General features: G+C 50.3%; 1 protein-coding gene across 1 annotated transcript; it reads left to right on the forward strand.

Moving 5' to 3' along the window:
- Nucleotides 1-648: 648 nt before the first annotated feature.
- LOC132382810 (uncharacterized PE-PGRS family protein PE_PGRS54-like) lies at nt 649-15,950 on the forward strand. Its single transcript, XM_059953265.1, has 4 exons — nt 649-667; nt 5,093-5,126; nt 9,465-14,752; nt 14,857-15,950. The coding sequence occupies exons 1-4, from the start codon at nt 649-651 to the stop codon at nt 15,948-15,950; spliced, it is 6,435 nt and encodes a 2,144-aa protein (XP_059809248.1).
- Nucleotides 15,951-23,903: the final 7,953 nt, after the last annotated feature.

The raw sequence follows: 23,903 nt of genomic DNA on the forward strand, positions 1-23,903 counted from the left end.
CCTGTCTGGTTATTGCTGAGGCATAAGGGAATGCAATGGCCAAAACTGGTTCTGGACACAAGATGAGTCATCACACTGTGCTCTTGAACAGAATATGTAAACATAGACATAAGAAGTCAAATTGGAAATAAAGACAAAACTCCCCAAAAATCTCATAACAATTTACTGTGATCTTCTTCTCCCAGATGAAATAGAACAGAACTGTCCTTCTAAATTACTTTGATAACACTATGGGTATTGGTTTAGTATTGTCACAAGTACTGAGATACAGTGAAAAGCTCGTCTTACAGATCAAATTGAGGTAGAACAAGATCAAGCAACACCAATGCAAAATAAAGTGCAACAACTACAGAGAAGGAGCAGTGCAGGTAAATAATGAGGTGCAACTTAATGAGGTAGATTGTGAGGTTAAGTGTCCATCCTTTCCTACTAGGGAACCACTGTAACAGTCCTGTAACAGCTGAGCAGAAGCTGTCCTTGAGCCTGGTGGTGGGTGCTTTCAAGCTTTTGTATCTGCTGCCTGATGGGAGGGGGGAAGAGGGAATGTACTGTATAGGGTGGGTGGGGTCTTTGATTATTTAGGCTGATTTACCAAAAGCAGAGAGCAACATAGACGGAGTCCTTAGCAGGGAATTCGGTTCTCGCACTATGCTGAGCTTTGTCCAAAGCTCCCTGCAGTGTGTAGTCCTAGGAACTTGAGGGTCTAAACTCACTCAACCTCAACATTGTTGATGTAGACAGAAGCACGTGTATTCTCCCTAACCCTCATCCCTACCTCCCAGAAGCCAATGACCAACTCTAGTTTAATTACCCTTGTTGAGTCAGCTGTAAATTAACAGCGTATCATCCCTGCCAACATGAAATTCCTGAACAGATGCCCCTCCAGAGACTGCAAGCATCCAAAATGGTGTGCCTCTGTAGCTCTAATTCTCTTCTTCTGACATCTTATGCACACTTTTAAATAATTGCCCAGTAATTTGATTAATTTTGGCTCACTGCACACGTTGTGTACAGTGCTAATGCTCAGTTCGGTCTTCCGTAAGAAGTTGTGGAATTGAAGAATGTGTCTAAAGCAACTCCTTAAGCAGAATCAGGTTTATTATCAGTGCCATATGTCGCGAAGTTTGCTGCTATGTGGCAACAGTACAGTGCGAGACATAAAATGTACTACAAGTTACAAAAATAAATGAATATTGCAAAAGATTAGTAACAAGTCAGTGTTGCTGGGCTCGTGAACCGTACAGCAAAGGGGAAGAAACTGTGTCTGAGTCATTGAGCATGTGCCTTCGGGCGCCTGTGGCAGTGAGGTGAAGGTCCCAGTTGGTGAAGGTTGTCAATGATGGATGCCACATTCTTCAGGCACCACCTCTTGAAGATGCCCTTGATGATGGGGAGGGTTGTGCCCGTGATGGAACTGCTTGAGTCTACAAGCTCCTGCAGCCTCTTCCGATCCTGGGTTTTGGAGCCTCTGTACCAGACAGTGATGCGACCAGTCAGAATGCTCTCCACTTGCTTCAGAGAGGTTTACACTCAGAATCACATACCAGGACCCATATGACTCCCAATGATGAAGGATGCTGACCTGAAGCCTTATCTCTGCTTGACCTGCAGAGATATTCCTGTTTAATAGAACACAGAGCATTACAGCACTGTACAGCCCACAATGTTGAGCCAACTTTTTAACCTACTCAAAGATCAATCCCTTTTACGTAGTCCTCTGTTTTTCTATCCTCCATGTGTCTACCTAAGAGTCTCTTAAATGTCCCCGAAATCAAACTGTTTCCATTTCAGCTTTGCAGCATTTACAGTTTATTTGATTTCCAGTTGAATGCTGTTTTCCCTGTGTTGAGCGTCAATTTGAGAAGGATGTTGGCTCTCAATGAGACAATGCTCATACCCAAAGCTTCACTAACATATCCAGGAGGTAGAGAAAACCTGCCTAGTATATCAGTGAGATCAATGCCAGGAGAGTGTCAGTTGTGTTCAGAAGCCACTAGGACCATCATGGGAGGAGTCTTAACTTTGTTTGTCTCCTCCACATTCATTCCGACAATGAAGAGTGATATCACGTTGGGGTGAACTACTCACCTCTGGCTGCATTCGTAGTGGATTCTTTCAGTAACTGGATGAGGAAATCATTCATTTAGGATCAGTGGAGATGGGACTTGTACAGCAGGATATGAAGGATTATTATGTGTCATCTGTGATCCCACAGCTAATTATGTTGGTGTTAAGGACCAGAGTGCAGAGAATATTGCTTTGATTACCCTAGGGTCTATGATTTAGCAGGCTCGTTATGAAGAGCTTCTCTTGATCCCTGAGTCCCTTATTGCATTTGCAGTTGATGCCTCCCTCTTGTCTTGTAGGGGATAAAGGCTGCAGGAGTTGTACTGGTTTGTCTCCCTACGTCAGTACCTCTCTACCTAATACAGTCACCACAGAGTGTATGTTCTTGGCTTCCTCCTGCTCCAGCCCATCCACTTGAATGTCCAACGTGTTGTATGTTCAGAAACGCTCTTCTGCACTCCACTGTTGTAGCGTGTGGTTATTTGAGTTACTGTCACCTTCCTGTCAGCTTGAACCAGTCTGACCATTCTCCTCTGATCTCTCTCATTAACAAAGCTTTGTCATCCTCTGAACTGCCACTAGCAATCATTCCACAGTCACAGTCACTTAGCTCATGTTTCTAACCCATTCTGATGTTTGGCCTGAACAACAACTGAATCTCTTGACCATGTCTGCATGCTTTTATACTTTGAGTTGCTGCCACACGATTGGCTGATTTGAATTAGTGAGCAGGTGCGTAGGTGTACCTAATAAAATAGCCACCGCATGTCACACAAGGGAGGATCTTTGGGCTAATTACTGGGATGAGAGGGTTGTCCTGCTAAGAGTGATAAAATAGTAGCACATTCAAAATGCTGGTGGAGCTCAGCAGGTTAGGCAATATCTATGGAGAGGGTTAAAGTTTTGACATCAACGAGATAAAATAGTTTGAGCCTGTATTCAGAGTTCAGAAGAATTCTTCCACAGGTCAGAGAGTCTCAAACAAGGACATGTAACTGCCGGCTGTGGCTAATTGACGTACCTAAAAGTTTCTCCTTGCAGAGGAAGAACCCTTGGAACTTCACAGAATCTCTGGAAACTTCCACACCAGCTGGGTGCAAGTGGACCACTGGTACTTAAAGGGGAGGTGATAGACTGAAGAACTGATTCAGATTTATTGATCTTGTACATGGAAACATACTGTGAAATGTGTCATTTGTGTTAACAATCAATAGACCAAAGGATGTGCTGGGGCCAATGAATAGATAAATAGATAGATAGGTACTTTATTGATCCCAAAGGAAATGACAGTGTCACAGTAGCATTACAAGAGCACAGATATACAAATGTTAGAAGAGAAGTAAGAAAAAATAAAGAAACAGTCTAACATCAAAAAGTCTAACAAGAGGAGGTTCATCATTTTCCCGGCAATAGGTTGACTCATTATAGAGTCCAATGGCCGAGGATAAGAATGACTTCGTATAACGCTCTTTGGAGCAGCGCAGTTGTCTTAGTTTATTACTGAAAGTGCTCCTCTGTTCAACCAAGGTGGCATGCAGAGGGTGAGAAACATTGTCCAGAATTCCATAGGGCCCTTTGTTCTACCACAGCCTCCAGTGTGTCCAGTTTGACTTCTTTAACAGAGCCAGCCTTTCTAATCAGTTTATTGAATCTCGCCGATAGATTGCCATGGGGTTGCAGAAATTATTGCTGTTACTGCACAGGAACCTGGCTTTGAAACAACCCCTGGATGCCATTGTGTGGAGTTTTCACGTTCCCCCGGTAATGCGTGGGTTTCTTCTGAGTTGCCTGGTTCCCACCCACATCCTGAAAATGCACTGCTGGGTTAACCGCCCTCTATAAACTACTGTTAGCGTAGATTAAAGGCAGAATTAATCAATTCTGTGATTCTGTGAGACCGGCATTTTCTCAGGGTGTAGGGAAAATAAGTAGAGGGAGTGGATTGATGGGGCTGACAGGATTGCTGTCTTGGAGTTAGTGTAGAGCCAGTGGATCAAATGGCCTCCTTTTGTACCCTTGTACATATCCAATTAATAAATTTTAAATCCTTTGAAGGGTATCCTAACTCCATCAATATTGAGTCCATCATTGTAGCCTTACCCTTTCTCTAAAGTTTCTGCAAGTCACCCTCCAGCAGAGACACCCTCATTCAATGGGTTGTGTTGGGGACCTTTGGACCTTGTAGATTTTCTGTATACATCTTTCTCTGCCATTCTCCAGCCCTAGATAATGAGAGTTGTGCCTGGCCACCACACACCAGAATATAGAACAATACAGCACACTAGGTCTGTACCAACCACTAACAAATGAAGTGGGGGGTGGGGGTGTAACTTATTGAAACCTGTTGAGTGTTGAAAGGCCCTGATAGAGTGGATGTGGCGAGGGTGTTTCCTAGAGTGGGGGAGTCTAAGACCAGATGGCACAGCTTCAGAATACAGGGACGTCCTTTTAGAACAGAGATGAGGAACATCTTCAATCAGAGCATGGTGAATCTGAGGAATTCATTGGCACAGATGGAGTATATTTAAAGTAGAGGTTGATAGGTTCCTGATTAGTTAGGGCATCAAAGATTATGGGGAGAAGGCAGGAGAATAGGGTTAAGTGGGATAATAAATCAGCTATGATGGAATGGCAGAATAGACTCAATGGACCGAATGGCCTAATTCTGCTCCTATGTCTTACCGTCTAAGCCTCTTCAGCATCCTTCCCAAAGCCCCCACGTCATCCTGAAATGGGACAACCAAAACTGCTAACAATTAATCACAAAAAAATCTAACACTTCTCAAAATATTAACATACAGTGCGAAAGAAATGAACATCAAGGCAGGAAGAATGTTCTCCTCGTAGGGACTTCATTTATTTCAATAAAATGCCTGTGGCTCCTCACGCTGTATCAGAACAACTTGTGCTCAACTCCAGGCAATCAGTGCCCTTCCCAGGCTGGATTCCTCATTATCTTTGATTCTTCTCTGAAGCTGGGCACTCTGGCAGCCAATGGGAAAACAGGAACTTAATTCTTTTGCAGTCAAAATTATATTGCTGTTAGCTGTAAAGGCGGGGTGGGGTGGTGAGAAATTATTCCAGCAAGTAGTTCACTGTCAGTGAAGCTAGAAGCAGATAAACTGCCGATTTTAATCACCCATGATCTTTGACAGGGAATAAGGGATTGACTGTTTCACGTTGAGATGAGGGGAAATGTCATCATTCACAGGGTAGAAAAGCAGTGACATCATTTATCCCAGACCACTGATCAGAACTGAGATCGATAGAAACCTGGCTTCAGCTCACTGAAGAACGATGCAGACCCTTTGAGCTGGCAGAGTGTGCCTACAGCCAACACATCGGTAGAGCAATTTGTGGTGACTGATTAATTTACCGAACTACACACACAAAATGCGGGAGGAACTCAGCAGGCCAGGCAACATCTGTGGAAAAGAGTCAACAGTTCCGATGAAGGTTCTTGGCCCGAAACGTTGACTGTTTCCTCTTTTCTAGAGATGCAGCCAGTTTGTGTGTGTGTTGCTCGAATCTCTAGCATCTGCAGATTGTTTGTTGTTTGTGAATTTACTTAGCTGTGTGGTTTTGGGAGATGGGAGGAAGATTAAATGCAGTAATAAAAAGGCTGATATACTCACTGAATATCATAGGTATAGGGAATGTAAATATAAAGATGTCCAGATTTTTACGGATGGATCAAAAGATCCAGGAACGGGTGCAACAGGGTCTTCAATTGTTGTGCCAAGTTATCAAGTGGAAATTAGCAAGAGAACGCTGGATTGCTTGAGCATTTATGCATTTGAAATGTTTGCCACATTGTTAGCACTAGAATGGAGTGAGCAGGTTGATTGTAATAATATTGTGATATGTAGCGATTCTGTATCGGCCCTTGTAAGCATTAAGGCGGGTACAGCTAGAGGACAGCAGGATCTGCTTTATGAAATACTGTTTGCAAATTCAAGACTGGCTGGACAAGGGAAAAATATCGCATTCATATGGGTTCCAGCACATTCGGGTATTATGGGAAATGAGACAGCAGATAAGCAGGCAAAAGCAGCAGTCAAAAAAGGATCTGTAGAGGACAATATTAAACTATCAAAATCAAAATCAGGTTTTTGCGATCTAACAACAGAGCATATCCTTATTTCATGCAGGAAATTTGCACAGGAAAATCAGCAAATGCTACAACAATTACGCAAAATAGGACTGGTGGAGAACAGTGCTAATGGTTTATTGGAATTTGGGGAGGGTGATCAGGGAGGAAATGGTTGTTTAGTTTTTTTAAGGGCGACGGGACTGGAAAGACGAATGGACAATGAGGGACAGTAAATCCTGAAGATGGCAGTAATGCAACAGTATGGATTCCAACTGCCGTAAAAACTCAAGGAAGAAGAAGAAGAAGCTGTAGGCCTGGTGGAAACCCGCTCAGTGACAGAGAGAACGTGCAAACTCCGCACCGACAGCACTGGAGGTCAGGATTGAACCTGGGTCACTGGAACTGTGAGGATGCCGGCTGAGCCACTACTCAACCCCTCAAGTGCCACCTGTGACTCTCGGAATCCTATCTGATGCTTTACCGGGCAGTACTGTGGCAGAGCCAAAGTGATGAAAGTAATTGCAATAAGCAACTCCCTTTACGGTTTGTTAAAGTATTGCATCACTCATTTTGTTTCTAATTAATGGTCAATTTCTTTCTATGACATGCCAATTATTCTGCGCCTGAGAGACCAAGCTGTAGGCTGTTGGGGGGGGGGATTTATGGAGATGATGGGAGGTTATTCCAGTAGGTAGTTCACTGTCAGTGAGCTAGAGACAGATAAAGTGCCGATTTTAATGAGCCATGATCTTCAACTGGGAATAAGGGCTCCGCTGTCTCACCTCGCGATCAGGGGAAACGTTGTCACTCACAGAATGGTATATCAGTAGCATCCTTTACCCCAGGTCACCGTGGAGACCCACTGATCAAAGTTGAGATCTTTAGATTTAGTATCAGAGTCACTGGGTGTTACAATCCAGAATAACACACAAAGAAGCTGCAGGAGGAACTCAACAGGTCAGGCAGCGTGTATGGAGAGGGATAAACAGTCGATGTTTTGGGCCAAGACCCTTCATCGTCAGACAGACTGTATGTTCCTCTCTATCGATGCTGCCTGACCTGCTGAGTTCCTCCAGCATTTAGTGCATGTTGTTCTGCGTTTCCAGCGCCTGCAGGATCTCTTGTCTAAACTACATCACAGAACCAGGCCCTGTGGCCTACCTAGTCCATGCCAACCTATTTTTGCCTGCCTGGTCCCATCCCCCTGCACCCAGACCATAGCTCTCCATATCCCTCCCATACAGGAACTGTATCTATCCAAACTTCGCTTAAATGTCATCCACCACTTCCGCTGGCAGCTCGTTCCACACTCATAAGAGCCTCTGAGTGAAGAAGTTCCCCTTAACTGTTTAAGATGTTCAAGATGGTGCCAGTGACAACATCCTGTGGACAGCTCACAAAACTGCTTCTTCTTTTAAATATGCTTCTTCTTAGCTGCGATCGATCACAGCCTGTAATTCCCATTCCTGGGCTGACTGAGCGATCTAGCGCTTTTGCTGTCTGTCGGGAAATTTGACGTATTTGAGAGTGCAGTGTGCGGCCATAGTTTCCCAGTGGCCAAATGCGAACCCGTGGCCGGCTCCATTACCCCTCGCCAGTTAATACGTCGAGCAGAATTGAAATGAACGAGAACAAGAGTGGAAGGTGAGCTGGTGTTTGACCTCGCTGCTGCCAGGGGAAGGTGCAGAGTCTGGTCGCAGCTCAAGGCTGTGGGACCCTGCGCTTCGATGTTTATTAGCTCAGTGCTGAACGCACACCACAGCTGTGGACACATTCTTTGGAGACCTCTGTGGTTCATGTTCCATGTCTTTCTAGCTACTCTTCTTTACTCTTCTTTAATTGATTTGATTGAGGACTTTCGGCGCGGAACTGTCTGTGTGGCTGTGACCTTCTGCCATCATGCTAAACTGAAGTAACTTTATCACTGCTGGATCATTTTGGGGCCTCTGTAATTTAATGGTTAATATTTTGTGTTACTTGTTCACTTTTTGATGTTTGCACAACTTGCTCTTTTTTTTGCGCATTGGGTGTTTAATGTTTTCTTTAAATGTGTTCCATGATGTTTCTTTCATTCATGGCTGCCTGCAGGAAGATGAGTCTCAGAATTGTATACTGCATGCATACTTCAGAAAATAAATGCACTTTGAAACTTCGAACTTTTAAATATTTCAGCTTTCACCTTTAAACTATGATCGCTCATTCTTGATTCTTTCTCCCTGGGGTTCTGCGTGAGCTGGAGGACCAGCCTTAACACTGCTCAGTGGTAGAGCAGTTAGCGTTATGTTTCACAGTGCCAGTGATCCCAGTTCAATTCCCGCCGCTGTCTGTAAGAGTTTGTACATTTTCCCCTTGACCACGTGGGTTTCTGCCAGGCGCTCTGGTTTCCTCCCACAGTCCAAAGAGGTATGGGTTAGTTATGTTTCAGAAGCTGTGGGCATGTTATGTTGGTACTGGAAGTATGGAGACACTTGTGGGCTGTTGCTAACAACTTAGACTCTATGGTCATTGATGTTTTGACATTTTGATGTACATGTGACCAGTAAAGCTAATCTTCAGAATACAGAGTAACGTGTGAGGGGTATCTGACGGCTCTGGGCCTAGGACCAGAGGGCACAGCCTTAGAATACAAGGATGTCCCTTCAGAACAGAGATTAGAAAGAACTTCATTCACCAGAGGGTGGTGACTCTGTGGAATTCGTTGCCACAGACAGTTGTGGAGGCCAAGTCATTGGGTATATTTAAAGTGGAGGTTGATAGGTGCTTGATTAGTCAGGGCATCATAGGTTGTGCAAGGAAGCAGGAGAATGGGGTTGAGATGGTTAATAGTCAGCCATGATGGAATGGTGACGTAGTCTCAATGGGCCGAAAGGCCTAATTCTACACCTATATCTAATGGTGTTATACTTTCAAACAGCAAATGGCTTTCTCCTACTCTGACTTCTGACAACTACTGAGAGGGAAAACAGAACCAACGCTGTGGGGACAAGCAGTGGTTAAGGCTTCTCTTTAAGACGCATTTAATGCGTTTTGTTTTGCTTTTATGAAGTAAACTATTTTTTGCGTGGGTTGAAGATGACATGCTTGGTGTGAAGAAAAATTACAAGTGAAAACCATCGCCAACATAAATAATAGAAGAGAGAAACACACAACAAGCAACAACTTACATGATTACAGATTTTCAATCCTGTCTAAGGCGTGAATCGTATCTGTTCTGTGAATTCATATTCCCCAGGAACCGGAATGAGGTGATGCATCGACACTTTCATTCACTGACTTAAACTAAAAGAATTTAAAAAATCACAAGAAGAATAGAGCAAATTGACTACTGCAGAGGAAGCCGGGGAGAGGACGGACAAGGGGGAACCACAGGGAACCGGGGAGAGGACGGACAAGGGGGAATCACAGGGAACCGGGGAGAGGACGGACAAGGGGGAATCACAGGGAACCGGGGAGAGGACGGACAAGGGGGAATCACAGGGAACCGGGGAGAGGACGGACAAGGGGGAACCACAGGGAGCTGGGGAGAGGACGGACAAGGGGGAATCACAGGGAACCGGGGAGAGGACGGACAAGGGGGAATCACAGGGAGCCAGGGAGAGGACGGACAAGGGGGAACCACAGGGAGCCAGGGAGAGGACGGACAAGGGGGAACCACAGGGAGCCGGGGAGAGGACGGACAAGGGGGAACCACAGGGAGCCGGGGAGAGGACGGACAAGGGGGAACCACAGGGAGCCGGGGAGAGGACGGACAAGGGGGAACCACAGGGAGCTGGGGAGAGGACGGACAAGGGGGAATCACAGGGAGCCGGGGAGAGGACGGACAAGGGGGAATCACAGGGAGCCGGGGAGAGGACGGACAAGGGGGAATCACAGGGAGCCGGGGAGAGGACGGACAAGGGGGAACCACAGGGAGCCAGGGAGAGGACGGACAAGGGGGAACCACAGGGAGCCGGGGAGAGGACGGACAAGGGGGAACCACAGGGAGCCGGGGAGAGGAAGGACAAGGGGGAACCACAGGGAGCCGGGGAGAGGACGGACAAGGGGGAATCACAGGGAGCTGGGGAGAGGACGGACAAGGGGGAACCACAGGGAACCGGGGAGAGGGCGGACAAGGGGGAACCACAGGGAACCGGGGAGAGGACGGACAAGGGGGAACCACAGGGAGCCGGGGAGAGGACGGACAAGGGGGAATCACAGGGAGCCGGGGAGAGGACGGACAAGGGGTAATCACAGGGAGCCGGGGAGAGGACGGACAAGGGGGAATCACAGGGAGCCAGGGAGAGGACGGACAAGGGGGAATCACTGGGAGCCAGGGAGAGGACGGACAAGGGGGAATCACAGGGAGCCGGGGAGAGGACGGACAAGGGGGAACCACAGGGAGCCGGGGAGAGGACGGACAAGGGGGAATCACAGGGAGCCAGGGAGAGGACGGACAAGGGGGAATCACAGGGAGCCAGGGAGAGGACGGACAAGGGGGAATCACTGGGAGCCGGGGAGAGGACGGACAAGGGGGAATCACAGGGAGCCGGGGAGAGGACGGACAAGGGGAAACCACAGGGAGCCAGGGAGAGGACGGACAAGGGGGAATCACAGGGAGCCAGGGAGAGGACGGACAAGGGGGAACCACAGGGAGCCAGGGAGAGGACGGACAAGGGGGAACCACAGGGAGCCGGGGAGAGGACGGACAAGGGGGAATCACAGGGAGCCAGGGAGAGGACGGACAAGGGGGAACCACAGGGAGCCAGGGAGAGGACGGACAAGGGGGAACCACAGGGAGCCGGGGAGAGGACGGACAAGGGGGAACCACAGGGAGCCGGGGAGAGGACGGACAAGGGGGAACCACAGGGAGCCGGGGAGAGGACGGACAAGGGGGAATCACAGGGAGCTGGGGAGAGGACGGACAAGGGGGAACCACAGGGAACCGGGGAGAGGACGGACAAGGGGGAACCACAGGGAACCGGGGAGAGGACCGACAAGGGGGAACCACAGGGAGCCGGGGAGAGGATGGACAAGGGGGAACCACAGGGAGCCAGGGAGAGGACGGACAAGGGGGAACCACAGGGAACCAGGGAGAGGACGGACAAGGGGGAATCACAGGGAGCGGGGGAGAGGACGGACAAGGGGGAATCACAGGGAGCCGGGGAGAGGATGGACAAGGGGGAATCACAGGGAGCCATGAAGAGGACGGACAAGGGGGAATCACAGGGAGCCAGGGAGAGGACGGACAAGGGGGAATCACAGGGAACCGGGGAGAGGATGGACAAGGGGGAACCACAGGGAGCCGGGTAGAGGACGGACAAGGGGGAATCACAGGGAACCGGGGAGAGGACGGACAAGGGGGAACCACAGGGAACCGGGGAGAGGACGGACAAGGGGGAACCACAGGGAGCCGGGGAGAGGACGGACAAGGGGGAATCACAGGGAGTGGGGGAGAGGACGGACAAGGGGGAATCACTGGGAGCCGGGGAGAGGACGGACAAGGGGGAATTACAGGGAACCGGGGAGAGGACGGACAAGGGGGAACCACAGGGAGACGGGTAGAGGACGGACAAGGGGGAATCACAGGGAACCGGGGAGAGGGCGGACAAGGGGGAACCACAGGGAACCGGGGAGAGGACGGACAAGGGGGAACCACAGGGAGCCGGGGAGAGGACGGACAAGGGGGAATCACAGGGAGCGGGGGAGAGGACGGACAAGGGGGAATCACTGGGAGCCGGGGAGAGGACGGACAAGGGGGAATCACAGGGAACCGGGGAGAGGACGGACAAGGGGGAATCACAGGGAACCGGGGAGAGGATGGACAAGGGGGAATCACAGGGAGCCGGGGAGAGGACGGACAAGGGGGAATCACAGGGAACCGGGGAGAGGACGGACAAGGGGGAACCACAGGGAGCTGGGGAGAGGACGGACAAGGGGGAATCACAGGGAACCGGGGAGAGGACGGACAAGGGGGAATCACAGGGAGCCAGGGAGAAGACGGACAAGGGGGAACCACAGGGAGCCAGGGAGAGGACGGACAAGGGGGAACCACAGGGAGCCGGGGAGAGGACGGACAAGGGGGAACCACAGGGAGCCGGGGAGAGGACGGACAAGGGGGAACCACAGGGAGCCGGGGAGAGGACGGACAAGGGGGAACCACAGGGAGCCGGGGAGAGGACGGACAAGGGGGAACCACAGGGAGCCGGGGAGAGGACGGACAAGGGGGAACCACAGGGAGCCGGGGAGAGGACGGACAAGGGGGAACCACAGGGAGCCGGGGAGAGGACGGACAAGGGGGAACCACAGGGAGCCGGGGAGAGGACGGACAAGGGGGAATCACAGGGAGCTGGGGAGAGGACGGACAAGGGGGAACCACAGGGAACCGGGGAGAGGACGGACAAGGGGGAACCACAGGGAGCTGGGGAGAGGACGGACAAGGGGGAATCACAGGGAGCCGGGGAGAGGACGGACAAGGGGGAATCACAGGGAGCCAGGGAGAGGACGGACAAGGGGGAACCACAGGGAGCCAGGGAGAGGACGGACAAGGGGGAACCACAGGGAGCCGGGGTGAGGACGGACAAGGGGGAACCACAGGGAGCCGGGGAGAGGACGGACAAGGGGGAACCACAGGGAGCCGGGGAGAGGACGGACAAGGGGGAATCACAGGGAGCTGGGGAGAGGACGGACAAGGGGGAATCACAGGGAACCGGGGAGAGGACGGACAAGGGGGAATCACATGGAACCGGGGAGAGGACGGACAAGGGGGAATCACAGGGAACCGGGGAGAGGACGGACAAGGGGGAATCACAGGGAGCCGGGGAGAGGACGGACAAGGGGGAATCACAGGGAGCCCGGGAGAGGACGGACAAGGGGGAATCACAGGGAGCCAGGGAGAGGACAGACAAGGGGGAATCACAGGGAACCGGGGAGAGAATGGACAAGGGGGAATCACAGGGAGCGGGGGAGAGGACGGACAAGGGGGAATCACAGGGAGCCGGGGAGAGGATGGACAAGGGGGAATCTCAGGGAGCCAGGAAGAGGACGGACAAGGGGGAATCACAGGGAGCCAGGGAGAGGACGGACAAGGGGGAATCACAGGGAACCGGGGAGAGGATGGACAAGGGGGAACCACAGGGAGCCGGGTAGAGGACGTACAAGGGGGAATCACAGGGAACCGGGGAGAGGACGGACAAGGGGGAACCACAGGGAGCCGGGGAGAGGACGGTCAAGGGGGAATCACAGGGAGCGGGGGAGAGGACGGACAAGGGGGAATCACTGGGAGCTGGGGAGAGGACGGACAAGGGGGAATTACAGGGAACCGGGGAGAGGACGGACAAGGGGGAACCACAGGGAGCCGGGTAGAGGACGGACAAGGGGGAATCACAGGGAACCGGGGAGAGGGCGGACAAGGGGGAACCACAGGGAGCCGGGGAGAGGACGGACAAGGGGGAATCACAGGGAGCGGGGGAGAGGACGGACAAGGGGGAATCACTGGGAGCTGGGGAGAGGACGGACAAGGGGGAATTACAGGGAACCGGGGAGAGGACGGACAAGGGGGAACCACAGGGAGCCGGTTAGAGGACGGACAAGGGGGAATCACAGGGAACCGGGGAGAGGGCGGACAAGGGGGAACCACAGGGAGCCGGGGAGAGGACGGACAAGGGGGAATCACAGGGAGCGGGGGAGAGGACGGACAAGGGGGAATCACTGGGAGCTGGGGAGAGGACGGACAAGGGGGAATTACAGGGAACCGGGGAGAGGACGGACAAGGGGGAACCACAGGGAGCCGGGTAGAGGACGGACAAGGGGGAATCACAGGGAACCGGGGAGAGGGCGGACAAGGGGGAACCACAGGGAACCGGGGAGAGGACGGACAAGGGGGAACCACAGGGAGCCGGGGAGAGGACGGACAAGGGGGAATCACAGGGAGCGGGGGAGAGGACGGACAAGGGGGAATCACTGGGAGCCGGGGAGAGGACGGACAAGGGGGAATCACAGGGAACCGGGGAGAGGACGGACAAGGGGGAATCACAGGGAGCCGGGGAGAGGATGGACAAGGGGGAATCACAGGGAGCCGGGGAGAGGACGGACAAGGGGGAATCACAGGAAGCCAGGGAGAGGACGGACAAGGGGGAACCACAGGGAGCCAGGGAGAGGACGGACAAGGGGGAACCACAGGGAGCCGGGGAGAGGACGGACAAGGGGGAATCACAGGGAGCCGGGGAGAGGACGGACAAGGGGGAATCACAGGGAGCCGGGGAGAGGACGGACAAGGGGGAATCACAGGGAGCCGGGGAGAGGACGGACAAGGGGGAATCACAGGGAGCCGGGGAGAGGACGGACAAGGGGGAATCACAGGGAGCCTGGGAGAGGACGGACAAGGGGGAATCACTGGGAGCCAGGGAGAGGACGGACAAGGGGGAATCACAGGGAGCCGGGGAGAGGACGGACAAGGGGGAACCATAGGGAGCCGGGGAGAGGACGGACAAGGGGGAATCACAGGGAGCCAGGGAGAGGACGGACAAGGGGGAATCACAGGGAGCCAGGGAGAGAATGGACAAGGGGGAATCACAGGGAGCCGGGGAGAGGACGGACAAGGGGGAACCACAGGGAGCCAGGGAGAGGACGGACAAGGGGGAATCACAGGGAACCGGGGAGAGATGGACAAGGGGGAACCACAGGGAGCCGGGTAGAGGACGGACAAGGGGGAACCACAGGGAACCGGGGAGAGGACGGACAAGGGGGAACCACAGGGAACCGGGGAGAGGACGGACAAGGGGGAACCACAGGGAGCCGGGGAGAGGACGGACAAGGGGGAATCACAGGGAGCGGGGGAGAGGACGGACAAGGGGGAATCACTGGGAGCCGGGGAGAGGACGGACAAGGGGGAATTACAGGGAACCGGGGAGAGGACGGACAAGGGGGAACCACAGGGAGCCGGGTAGAGGACGGACAAGGGGGAATCACAGGGAACCGGGGAGAGGGCGGACAAGTGGGAACCACAGGGAACCGGGGAGAGGACGGACAAGGGGGAACCACAGGGAGCCGGGGAGAGGACGGACAAGGGGGAATCACAGGGAGCGGGGGAGAGGACGGACAAGGGGGAATCACTGGGAGCCGGGGAGAGGACGGACAAGGGGGAATCACAGGGAGCCGGGGAGAGGACGGACAAGGGGGAATTACAGGGAGCCAGGGAGAGGACGGACAAGGGGGAACCACAGGGAGCCGGGGAGAGGACGGACAAGGGGGAATCACAGGGAGCCGGGGAGAGGACGGACAAGGGGTAATCACAGGGAGCCGGGGAGAGGACGGACAAGGGGGAATCACAGGGAGCCAGGGAGAGGACGGACAAGGGGGAATCACTGGGAGCCAGGGAGAGGACGGACAAGGGGGAATCACAGGGAGCCGGGGAGAGGACGGACAAGGGGGAACCACAGGGAGCCGGGGAGAGGACGGACAAGGGGGAATCACAGGGAGCCAGGGAGAGGACGGACAAGGGGGAATCACAGGGAGCCAGGGAGAGGACGGACAAGGGGGAATCACTGGGAGCCGGGGAGAGGACGGACAAGGGGGAATCACAGGGAGCCGGGGAGAGGACGGACAAGGGGGAACCACAGGGAGCTGGGGAGAGGACGGACAAGGGGGAATCACAGGGAGCCGGGGAGAGGACGGACAAGGGGGAATCACAGGGAGCCGGGGAGAGGACGGACAAGGGGGAATCACAGGGAGCTGGGGAGAGGACGGACAAGGGGGAACGCAGAGGGAGCCGGGGAGAGGACGGACAAGGGGGTCACTTTGGAACATACATTGAAATGCTTTGTTTGTGCCAATGACCAACAGTGTTTGCTGGGGGCAGCCTGTTAATGTCGTCACGTCGAAGCAAACAGTAAATGTGTCGTTTGTGATAACTCAATTTCTGAGGATTGTGCTGGTGGCATTCCATGTTCACACGCTGACGTAGCATGCCCATGACTCACTGACCCTAACCTGTACGTCCTTGGACTGTGGGAGGAAACCGGAGCAGCTGGGAAAGCCCGTGCGGACACGGGGAGAACGTACAAACTCCTCACAGACTGGTGGGAATTGAGCCGCAATCTGTGATGTTGGCACTGTTTATGCTAACCACTGCACCACCAGATCCGGAGACAATAGGGATTGTCTCTCCTTGTCTGTACTTCATCTACCTTCTGCTGTTTCATTTCCATAGATAATCATCATCATTATGTGCCATGCTCTATGATGTGGGCAATCATTGCCTTTGACCATGATTGTTCTTGGCAAATTCTACAGAAGTAACTTACCATTGCCTTTTTGTGGGCAGTACCTTTACAAGATGTGTGACCCCCCCCCAGCCATTATCAATACTCTTCAAAGATTGTCCGCCTGGTGTCGGTGGTCGCATAACCAGGACTTGGGATATGCATCGGCTGCTCATATAACCGTCCACCAACTGCTTCCTTGGTTTCACGTAACTGTGATCGGGGTGGGGGCTACGCAGGTGCCTCACCCTGCACAAGTGTAACCTTACAGGCTAGAGGAGGGAAGGACTGCCTTACACCTCCCAAGGCAGAGATGTATCTGTACCTCAGAGACAGTAAAGAGTCAAAAATCCTAAAGTCTGGGTGTCCCTTTTAGCCCGGATCAGTTCATGATGGTCCATGTTCTTCTCCGAAGAAAATTAATAAACCAGGTTAATCCTTTGGAAGCAGCTTGAAGACATTTAAGACCAAAAAAGAAAGGAACAGAATAAGGCTATTTGGCCCATCGTGTCTGCTCCACCATTTGATCATAACCCCATTCTCCTGCTTTTTCCCTGTAACCTTTGATGCCCTGAACCTTTAAATATACCTAATCTCTTGTCCTCCACAGCCATCTGTAGCAGTGAATTCCACAGATCCACCACCGTCTGGCTAAAGAAGTTCCTCCTCACCTCCATTCGCTGGACTAATGCCTGGAATGAGGAAAGGTTGGGGAGACTGGGTTTGCATCCCCAAGACCAATGGTTAAGGCAGATGAAATTCTGATAGATCTCAGCAGAGCAGACGTGGAGATCCCTGAGCTGTACAACAAGCTAAAGCTGGGGACGCCCACTTCAAGGTCAGGGGTCGACCATTTGAGAGAAGGCGTCAAGTCCCCAAGGCTGAAGGAACACTAATTGCCAAAGGACAGTGGTGAAAAGAGTCTTTGAATATTCTTAAGGTAAAGGTAGACCAAAGTGCATACAAGAAAATGAATTTTAGGGTTGTATATGTGCCATGTATATTCTTCTATAATAAATTTACTTTGATCTTTGAACTTTGGACAGATTCTTGACAAGTGAGGGATGAGAGGATACCAAAGGTGCTTGGAATTATTTTATTACTTTGTCTTTATCCGGGTTAAAATGAAAAAGCTTGTCCCGCATACAGATCAGATTATTACACAGAGCATTGAAGTAGAAAAAGAGAAAAAACAATAAAGGTTGTACTCAGTTCAGCTGCAATCTGACGGAATAGCAGAGCAGGTTCAAAGGGCTGAGTGTTCTGCACCCACTTGTAATTTATATTGGTGCTGGTTTATTATTGTCACATGTACTACAGCGCAGTGAAAAGCTTGTTTTGCACACTTTTCATACAGTGTATTGAGGTAGAACAAGGTAAAACAATAATAGAATGCAGAGTAAAGTGTAACAGTGTGAGATCCCAATGAGGCAGAATGCGAGGCCCGGAGTCCAACTTTGCATAAGAGGTCCACTCAAGCATCTGACGAAAGTGGGATAGAAGTTGTCCTTTGGCCTGGTGGTAGATGCTTTCAGGCTTTGTATCTTCAGCTGGATGGGAGAGGGGAGAAGACAGAACGTCCGAGGCAGGTGTATCTGTGTGTAACCTATAATGGATCACCTGGACACTGTGATGTTAATTACAACACTCCAATTGTTTATTTGGTGGTAGTTAATGATATTAGTTTATGTTCTGGGTATATTTGAGAGCAGCACAGTGACACAGTTTGTAGCACCACAGTCACATAGTGCCAGGGAGCCCGGTTCGATCCCGACCTTGGCTGCAGTCTTGGGCGAGGTCACACTCTCCCGTGGCCATGTGGATTTCCCTTGAGTACTCCTATTTCTTCTAACTTATAGGGGTTAGGAGGTTGATTGTCTCTAGTGCTTGGGGGTGGGGGGGTGAGATAGAATCAGGAGAAGGGTGTGTGGTTCCTGAGAAAGAGGGAGTAATGTAGGAGCAGTGTTGACGCGTACTTGTTGGTCAGCACAGACATGGTGCGCCGCAGAGCCTGCTTCTGTGTTGTGCCAACCCACGGTCGTCCACTTGATGCAAATATCTAATCAGCCAATCATGTGGCAGCAACTCAATGCACAGAAGCACAAAGCATGGTCAAGATGTTCAGTTGTTGATCAGACCAAACATCAGAATGGGGAGGAAAAGACTGTGACTGCTGAATGTTTGCTGGTGCCAGGCAGGGTGGGTTTGAGTATCTCCTGGGATTTTCATAAGTAACAGACTCTAGAGTTTTCAGAGAATGGTGCGAAAAACAATTAAAAAAATTCTGGTGAGTGGCAGTTCTGTGATGAAAATGCCTTGTTAATGAGAGAGGTCAGAGGAGATTAGCCAGACTGGTTCAAGCTGACAGGAAGGTGACAGTAACTCAAATAACCACACGTTACAACAGTGGTGTGCAGAAGAGCATTTCTGAATGGACAACCTGTTGAACCTTGAAGTGGATGAGCTCTGGCAGCAGAAGACCATGAAAATAATAAAGTGGCAACTTTATTAGTCGTAGAAGGTATTTAATAAAGCGTCCACTGAGAGTATTTTGTTTACTATATTTAATGGTGCTCTGGGATTGAAACTCTTTTCAGTAAACCAGAAGGAAAGGTTTCCTGCTTTGGATTTTTTCAATGCTAACTGCTGACAAGACATCAACCGTCCTCTCTGCTCTCTCCAGTTCTAACCTCACTTCTTCCAAACACACTGCTCTCCATTCTCCCTGCACTATCCGAACCTTAACCTCAAACCCGATATCAGGGAGATGATGTAGCAGTCTAGCAGACTGACCTCTACCTTGCTGAGGCCAGGCAACAACTCTCTGACACCTCTTACTTACCCTTGAACAGGACACCACTAAGGAGCATCAGGTATTGTCACCACACCAACTCTGACCTTATTAGCTTTAGGGATCTTCCATCCACTGCCACCAACCTCATAGTTCCCACAACCTGCACCTTCCATTTCTACCCAAGATTTCCTGTCCAGGAAGATCCATTGCATCTGCTTGTTCCTGCTCCACTGAACTGTTATCTGCATACCTTGACTCGGTTTTATCCCCTCTGGTTCAGTGCCTGCCTATCTACCTCCGTGACACTTCACATGCTCTGGATCTTTTCAATGACTTAAAATTTCCTGGCCCTGATTATCTCATTTTCACCCTGGACATCCAGTCCCTGTACACCCCCATCCTCCATCAGAGGGCCTTAAAGCTCTCCGCTTCTTTCTAGACAACAGACCCAACCTGTTCCCCTCCACCGCTACCCTCCTCCGACTGGTGGAACGGGACTCTCAATAATTTCTCCTTCGGCTCCTCCCACTTCCTTCAAACAAAAGGTGTAGCCATGTGCTCTTGCATCAGTCCCACCTATACCTGCCTTTATGTTGGATATGTGGAACAGTCTATGTTCCAAGCCTACACTGGTGTCACTTCCCGACTCTTTCTATGTTACTTCGACAACTGAATTGGTGCTGCTTCCTTTACCCATGCAGTACTCATTGACTTCATCCACTTTGCTTCCAACTTACACCCTGTCCTCAAATTCACCTGGTCCATTTCTGACACCTCCCTACCCTTTCTTGATCTCTCTGTCTCTATGTCTGGAGACAGCTTACTGATATCTTTTATAAACCCACTGATTCTCACAGCTACCTAGACTTTACTTCTTCCCACCCTGTTACTTGTAAAGATGCCACCCCCCCCCCCAGTTCCTCTATCTCCGCCTCATCTGCTCTCAGGATGAGGCTTTTCATTTCAGAAGTAACTAGATGTCCCCCTTCTTCAAAGAAAGGGGCTTTTCTTCCTCCATCATCAATGCTGCCCTCAGCAACATCTCTTCCATCTCACCCATGTCTGCTCTTACCCCATCCTCCTGCCACTCTACCAGGGATAGGGTTCCTCTTGTCCTCACCTAGCACTCCACTAACCTCTGTGTCCACTATATAATTCTCTGTAATGTCCAAAGGGAGCCCACCACCAAATACATCTTTTCCTTCACCGCCCCCCCCCCCCCATTTCTGCTCTCTGCACAGATCACACCCTACATAACTCCCTTGTCCACTGGTCCTTCCTCATTGATTTCCTTCCTGGTACTTACCCTTTCAAGCGGAACAAGTGCCACAGCTGCCCCTACACCTCTTCCCTCACTACCATTCAGGGTCCCAAACAGTCCTTTTGGGTGAGGCGACACGACCTGTGAGTCTGATGGGGTCATCTGCTGTATCCGGTGTGGCCTCCGGTATATCGGTGAGACCCGACAGAGATCCCCTTCACCGAGCACCTGTGCTCCATTTGCTAGAAAAAGTGGAATCTACTGTTGGCCATCCATTTAAATTTTTCTGCCCATTCCCATTCCAACATTTTAGTCCATGACCTCCTCTACTACCGTGATGAGGCCACATTCAAGTTGGAGGAGCAACACCTTATATTCCGTCTGGGTAGCCTCCAACTAATGGCATGAACATTGATTTCTTGAACTTCTGGTAAATGCCCCACCCCTCCTTCAACATTCCCCATTCCAGTTTCTCTCTCTCACCTTATCTCTTACCTGCTCATCACCTCCCTCTGGTTCTCATCCTCATTTGCATTCTTTCATGGTACTCTACTCTCTCCTTCAGATTCCCCTTCCTCCAGTCCTTTATCTCTTCCACCAATCAACTTCCCAGCTCTTCCCTTCATTCCTCTCCACCTTCTGGTTTTACGTATCACCTCCTACCTTATACTTCTTCTTCCCCTCCCCTGACTTCTATTCTTGCTCTGACCTCATCTTTTTTTCCAGTCCTGATGAAGGGTCTCAGCCCGAAACATCAACTATTTACTCTTTTCCATAGATGCTGCCTGACCTGCTGAGTTCCTCCAGCATTTTGTGTATGTTGCATAAGAAAAGGTCTCCTGAATCCTCATGTGGAAATTCAACTCAATTTCTCCCATGATGGAGAGTCGGAGATGGAACAAAAGAATGGATGGAGTTTAATAGCCTACTCTCTTCATCCTTCAAAAGAACAGTAGAAGCCTCTTGGCTTTGCAAGACCTTGATCAACATCACATACAGTGATGTGCACTTACACTTCTGTAGTTGCCAGTAGGGGGAAGCATTGTTCCCAGAGGTTGAGGTAGATCCTTGGTATCTGTAACCGAGAACAAAATCACCTTGGTTCAGTTGATGGGAGATAGAGAAAATCTGAGGAACATCACCTTCAAACTGCAGTGCGATGGAGCAAGTGGTGCCAACCTCCTTCCTGTTACTGATTGATAAAACAAATGGTCGTCATTGAATGAAAAACTTGGGTTGGTCTGCACTTGGGGTACAGTGTGAGGTCCCGGCCACTCCATTACAGGAGGGATGTGGAGGCTTCAGAGAGGGTGCAGAAGAGGTTTACCAGGATGTGGACTAGGTAAGAGGCTAGAGCAATAAGAAGATTTTCAACAAACTTGGATTGTTTTCTCTGGAGTGTCAGATACTGATTATGAGATGCATAGATGCATTTTGAGATAGTTTAATGTTATTTCTAGTACACAACACAGGTGTAAAGGAGAACAAAATAACTGTTACACTGGATTGGATACAGCACAAAAACACTATCAGATAAAGAACACAATAATAAGAAACAGAATAAATATAAATACATAAGTTAACTTATATACTTAGATTGATTGTATGGCCATAAAATAATGCTGGCAGAGGAGTTTCTGTATCTTATCTGACTGACAGGGAATGATAAAGTGGTGGTGGGGAGTGTGGAGGGGTATTTCACTGAATGTTCAGGATCTGAATCTGAACCTCAGATAAGGTAGATTTTTCTTTCCTGAAGGTAGAAATATTAAATACTAAATGGCACCGTATAAGGTTAGAGGAGGAAGTTTTACAGGGGATATACGAGGCACAGTGAGCAAAAGTTGCCCAGAATGGGGTACCTGGGGCAGTAGTAGAAACCGATACAATAGAGGCATTTAAGAGTCTTTTACATCAGCACATGGATCATATAGAGGGAGAAAGTCATACTCAGCACAGGCACAATGGACAGAAAGGCCTAGTCCTTTGCTGGACTGTTCTATGTTCTGTGAAATTGACGGTTTCTGTGCTGTAACATAAGAAAAAACACAGGATGAGACAATAGGACTCTTTGAGTCTGTCCCTCCTCATCGACAGTCCTGTCCGGTCCCTGCATCTGCTGACTCCTAAAATTCTCAGCCTTGCATCATTGAACGAACTCCCACACCCATCCGGAGCAGAGAATACAAAAGACTTACAGCCCTCTTCATGAAGAGATTCATCCACACCTCATTCCGAAATACCCCGCCCCTTTGTGAGCGTTGTGAGCATGCTATGTTAGAGCTGCAATGTGTGGCGACAGTTGTGGGCTGCCTCCACCATATGCTTGTGTGCTAGTAGTAAATGTAAACGACACATTCCAGTGTATACGTGATACTTAAGTCTGAATCTTGAATCTTGCCCAAAACCTCTGCTGTATTTCCAGACTCTCCTGTCTACAGAGATAGCCTCTTGATGTTTACCCCGTCAATCTCCCTCTGACCACTAGATGTGGCAGTGAGATCACCTCTCATTTTGGGCACCTTATCTAAGAAAGGATGTAGTGGACATTGGAGAGGAGATTCACAAGAATGATTCCAGGAATAAAAGTGTTAGCGTATGAGGAGCATTTGCTGTCTCTGGGCCTGTACTCACTGAAGTTTAGAAGATTGTACAGGGATTGCATTGAAATCTATCAAATTCGGATAGGCCTAAATAGAGTGGATATGGAGAGAATATTTTCAATAGTGGGAGAGTCTAGGACCAGAGGCCACAACCTCAGAATAGGACATCCCTTTAGAACAGTGATGAGAAGGAATTTCTTTAGCCAGAGGGTAGTGAATCTGTGGAATTCATTGTCACAGACAGCTGTGGAAGCCAAGTCATTGGGTATATTTAAAGCGGAGGTTGATACTCCCTTGATTAGCAAGAGAGTCAAAGGTTATGCAAAGAAGGCAGGATAATGGGGTTGAGAGGGATAATAAGTCTGCCATTATTTATTGGCAGAAATAACTCTGCCGTTATTTAATGGCAGAGCAGACTTAATGGGCTGAATAGCCCAATTATGCTCCTATGGATTATGATCTTGTGGTTGTTCTTCTAAACTTCAGGATGCAGTAACCAATCTGCCTCCATCCCTTCTCAGGAGCACATGCACGTTGTTCCAGGAGTCAATCAACTGGACTTGTACTGTTCTATATCCAGTGAAACCAAACAGTTCACTAATTACAGAGACCAAAACTGTCCACTGGACAATTCCTCCATCAAACCTCTGTACAACTGAGATTTTTACTGAGCTGCTCACACCCAGAGAACAGGTTTCCGATAGTAGATGGGTGACCACAGGGAGAAGTAAGGGCAGTCAACAGTCAGTACAGGGTTCCCTGTAGCCATTCTCTTCAGCAACAAGTATACCCCATTGGCTACTGCTGGGGGGATGACTGTCATAAGGGGGGTGTTGGGAATGGACCC

The sequence above is a fragment of the Hypanus sabinus genome, chromosome 29, assembly GCF_030144855.1.
Source record: "Hypanus sabinus isolate sHypSab1 chromosome 29, sHypSab1.hap1, whole genome shotgun sequence".
In the NCBI taxonomy this organism is placed as follows: domain Eukaryota; kingdom Metazoa; phylum Chordata; class Chondrichthyes; order Myliobatiformes; family Dasyatidae; genus Hypanus; species Hypanus sabinus.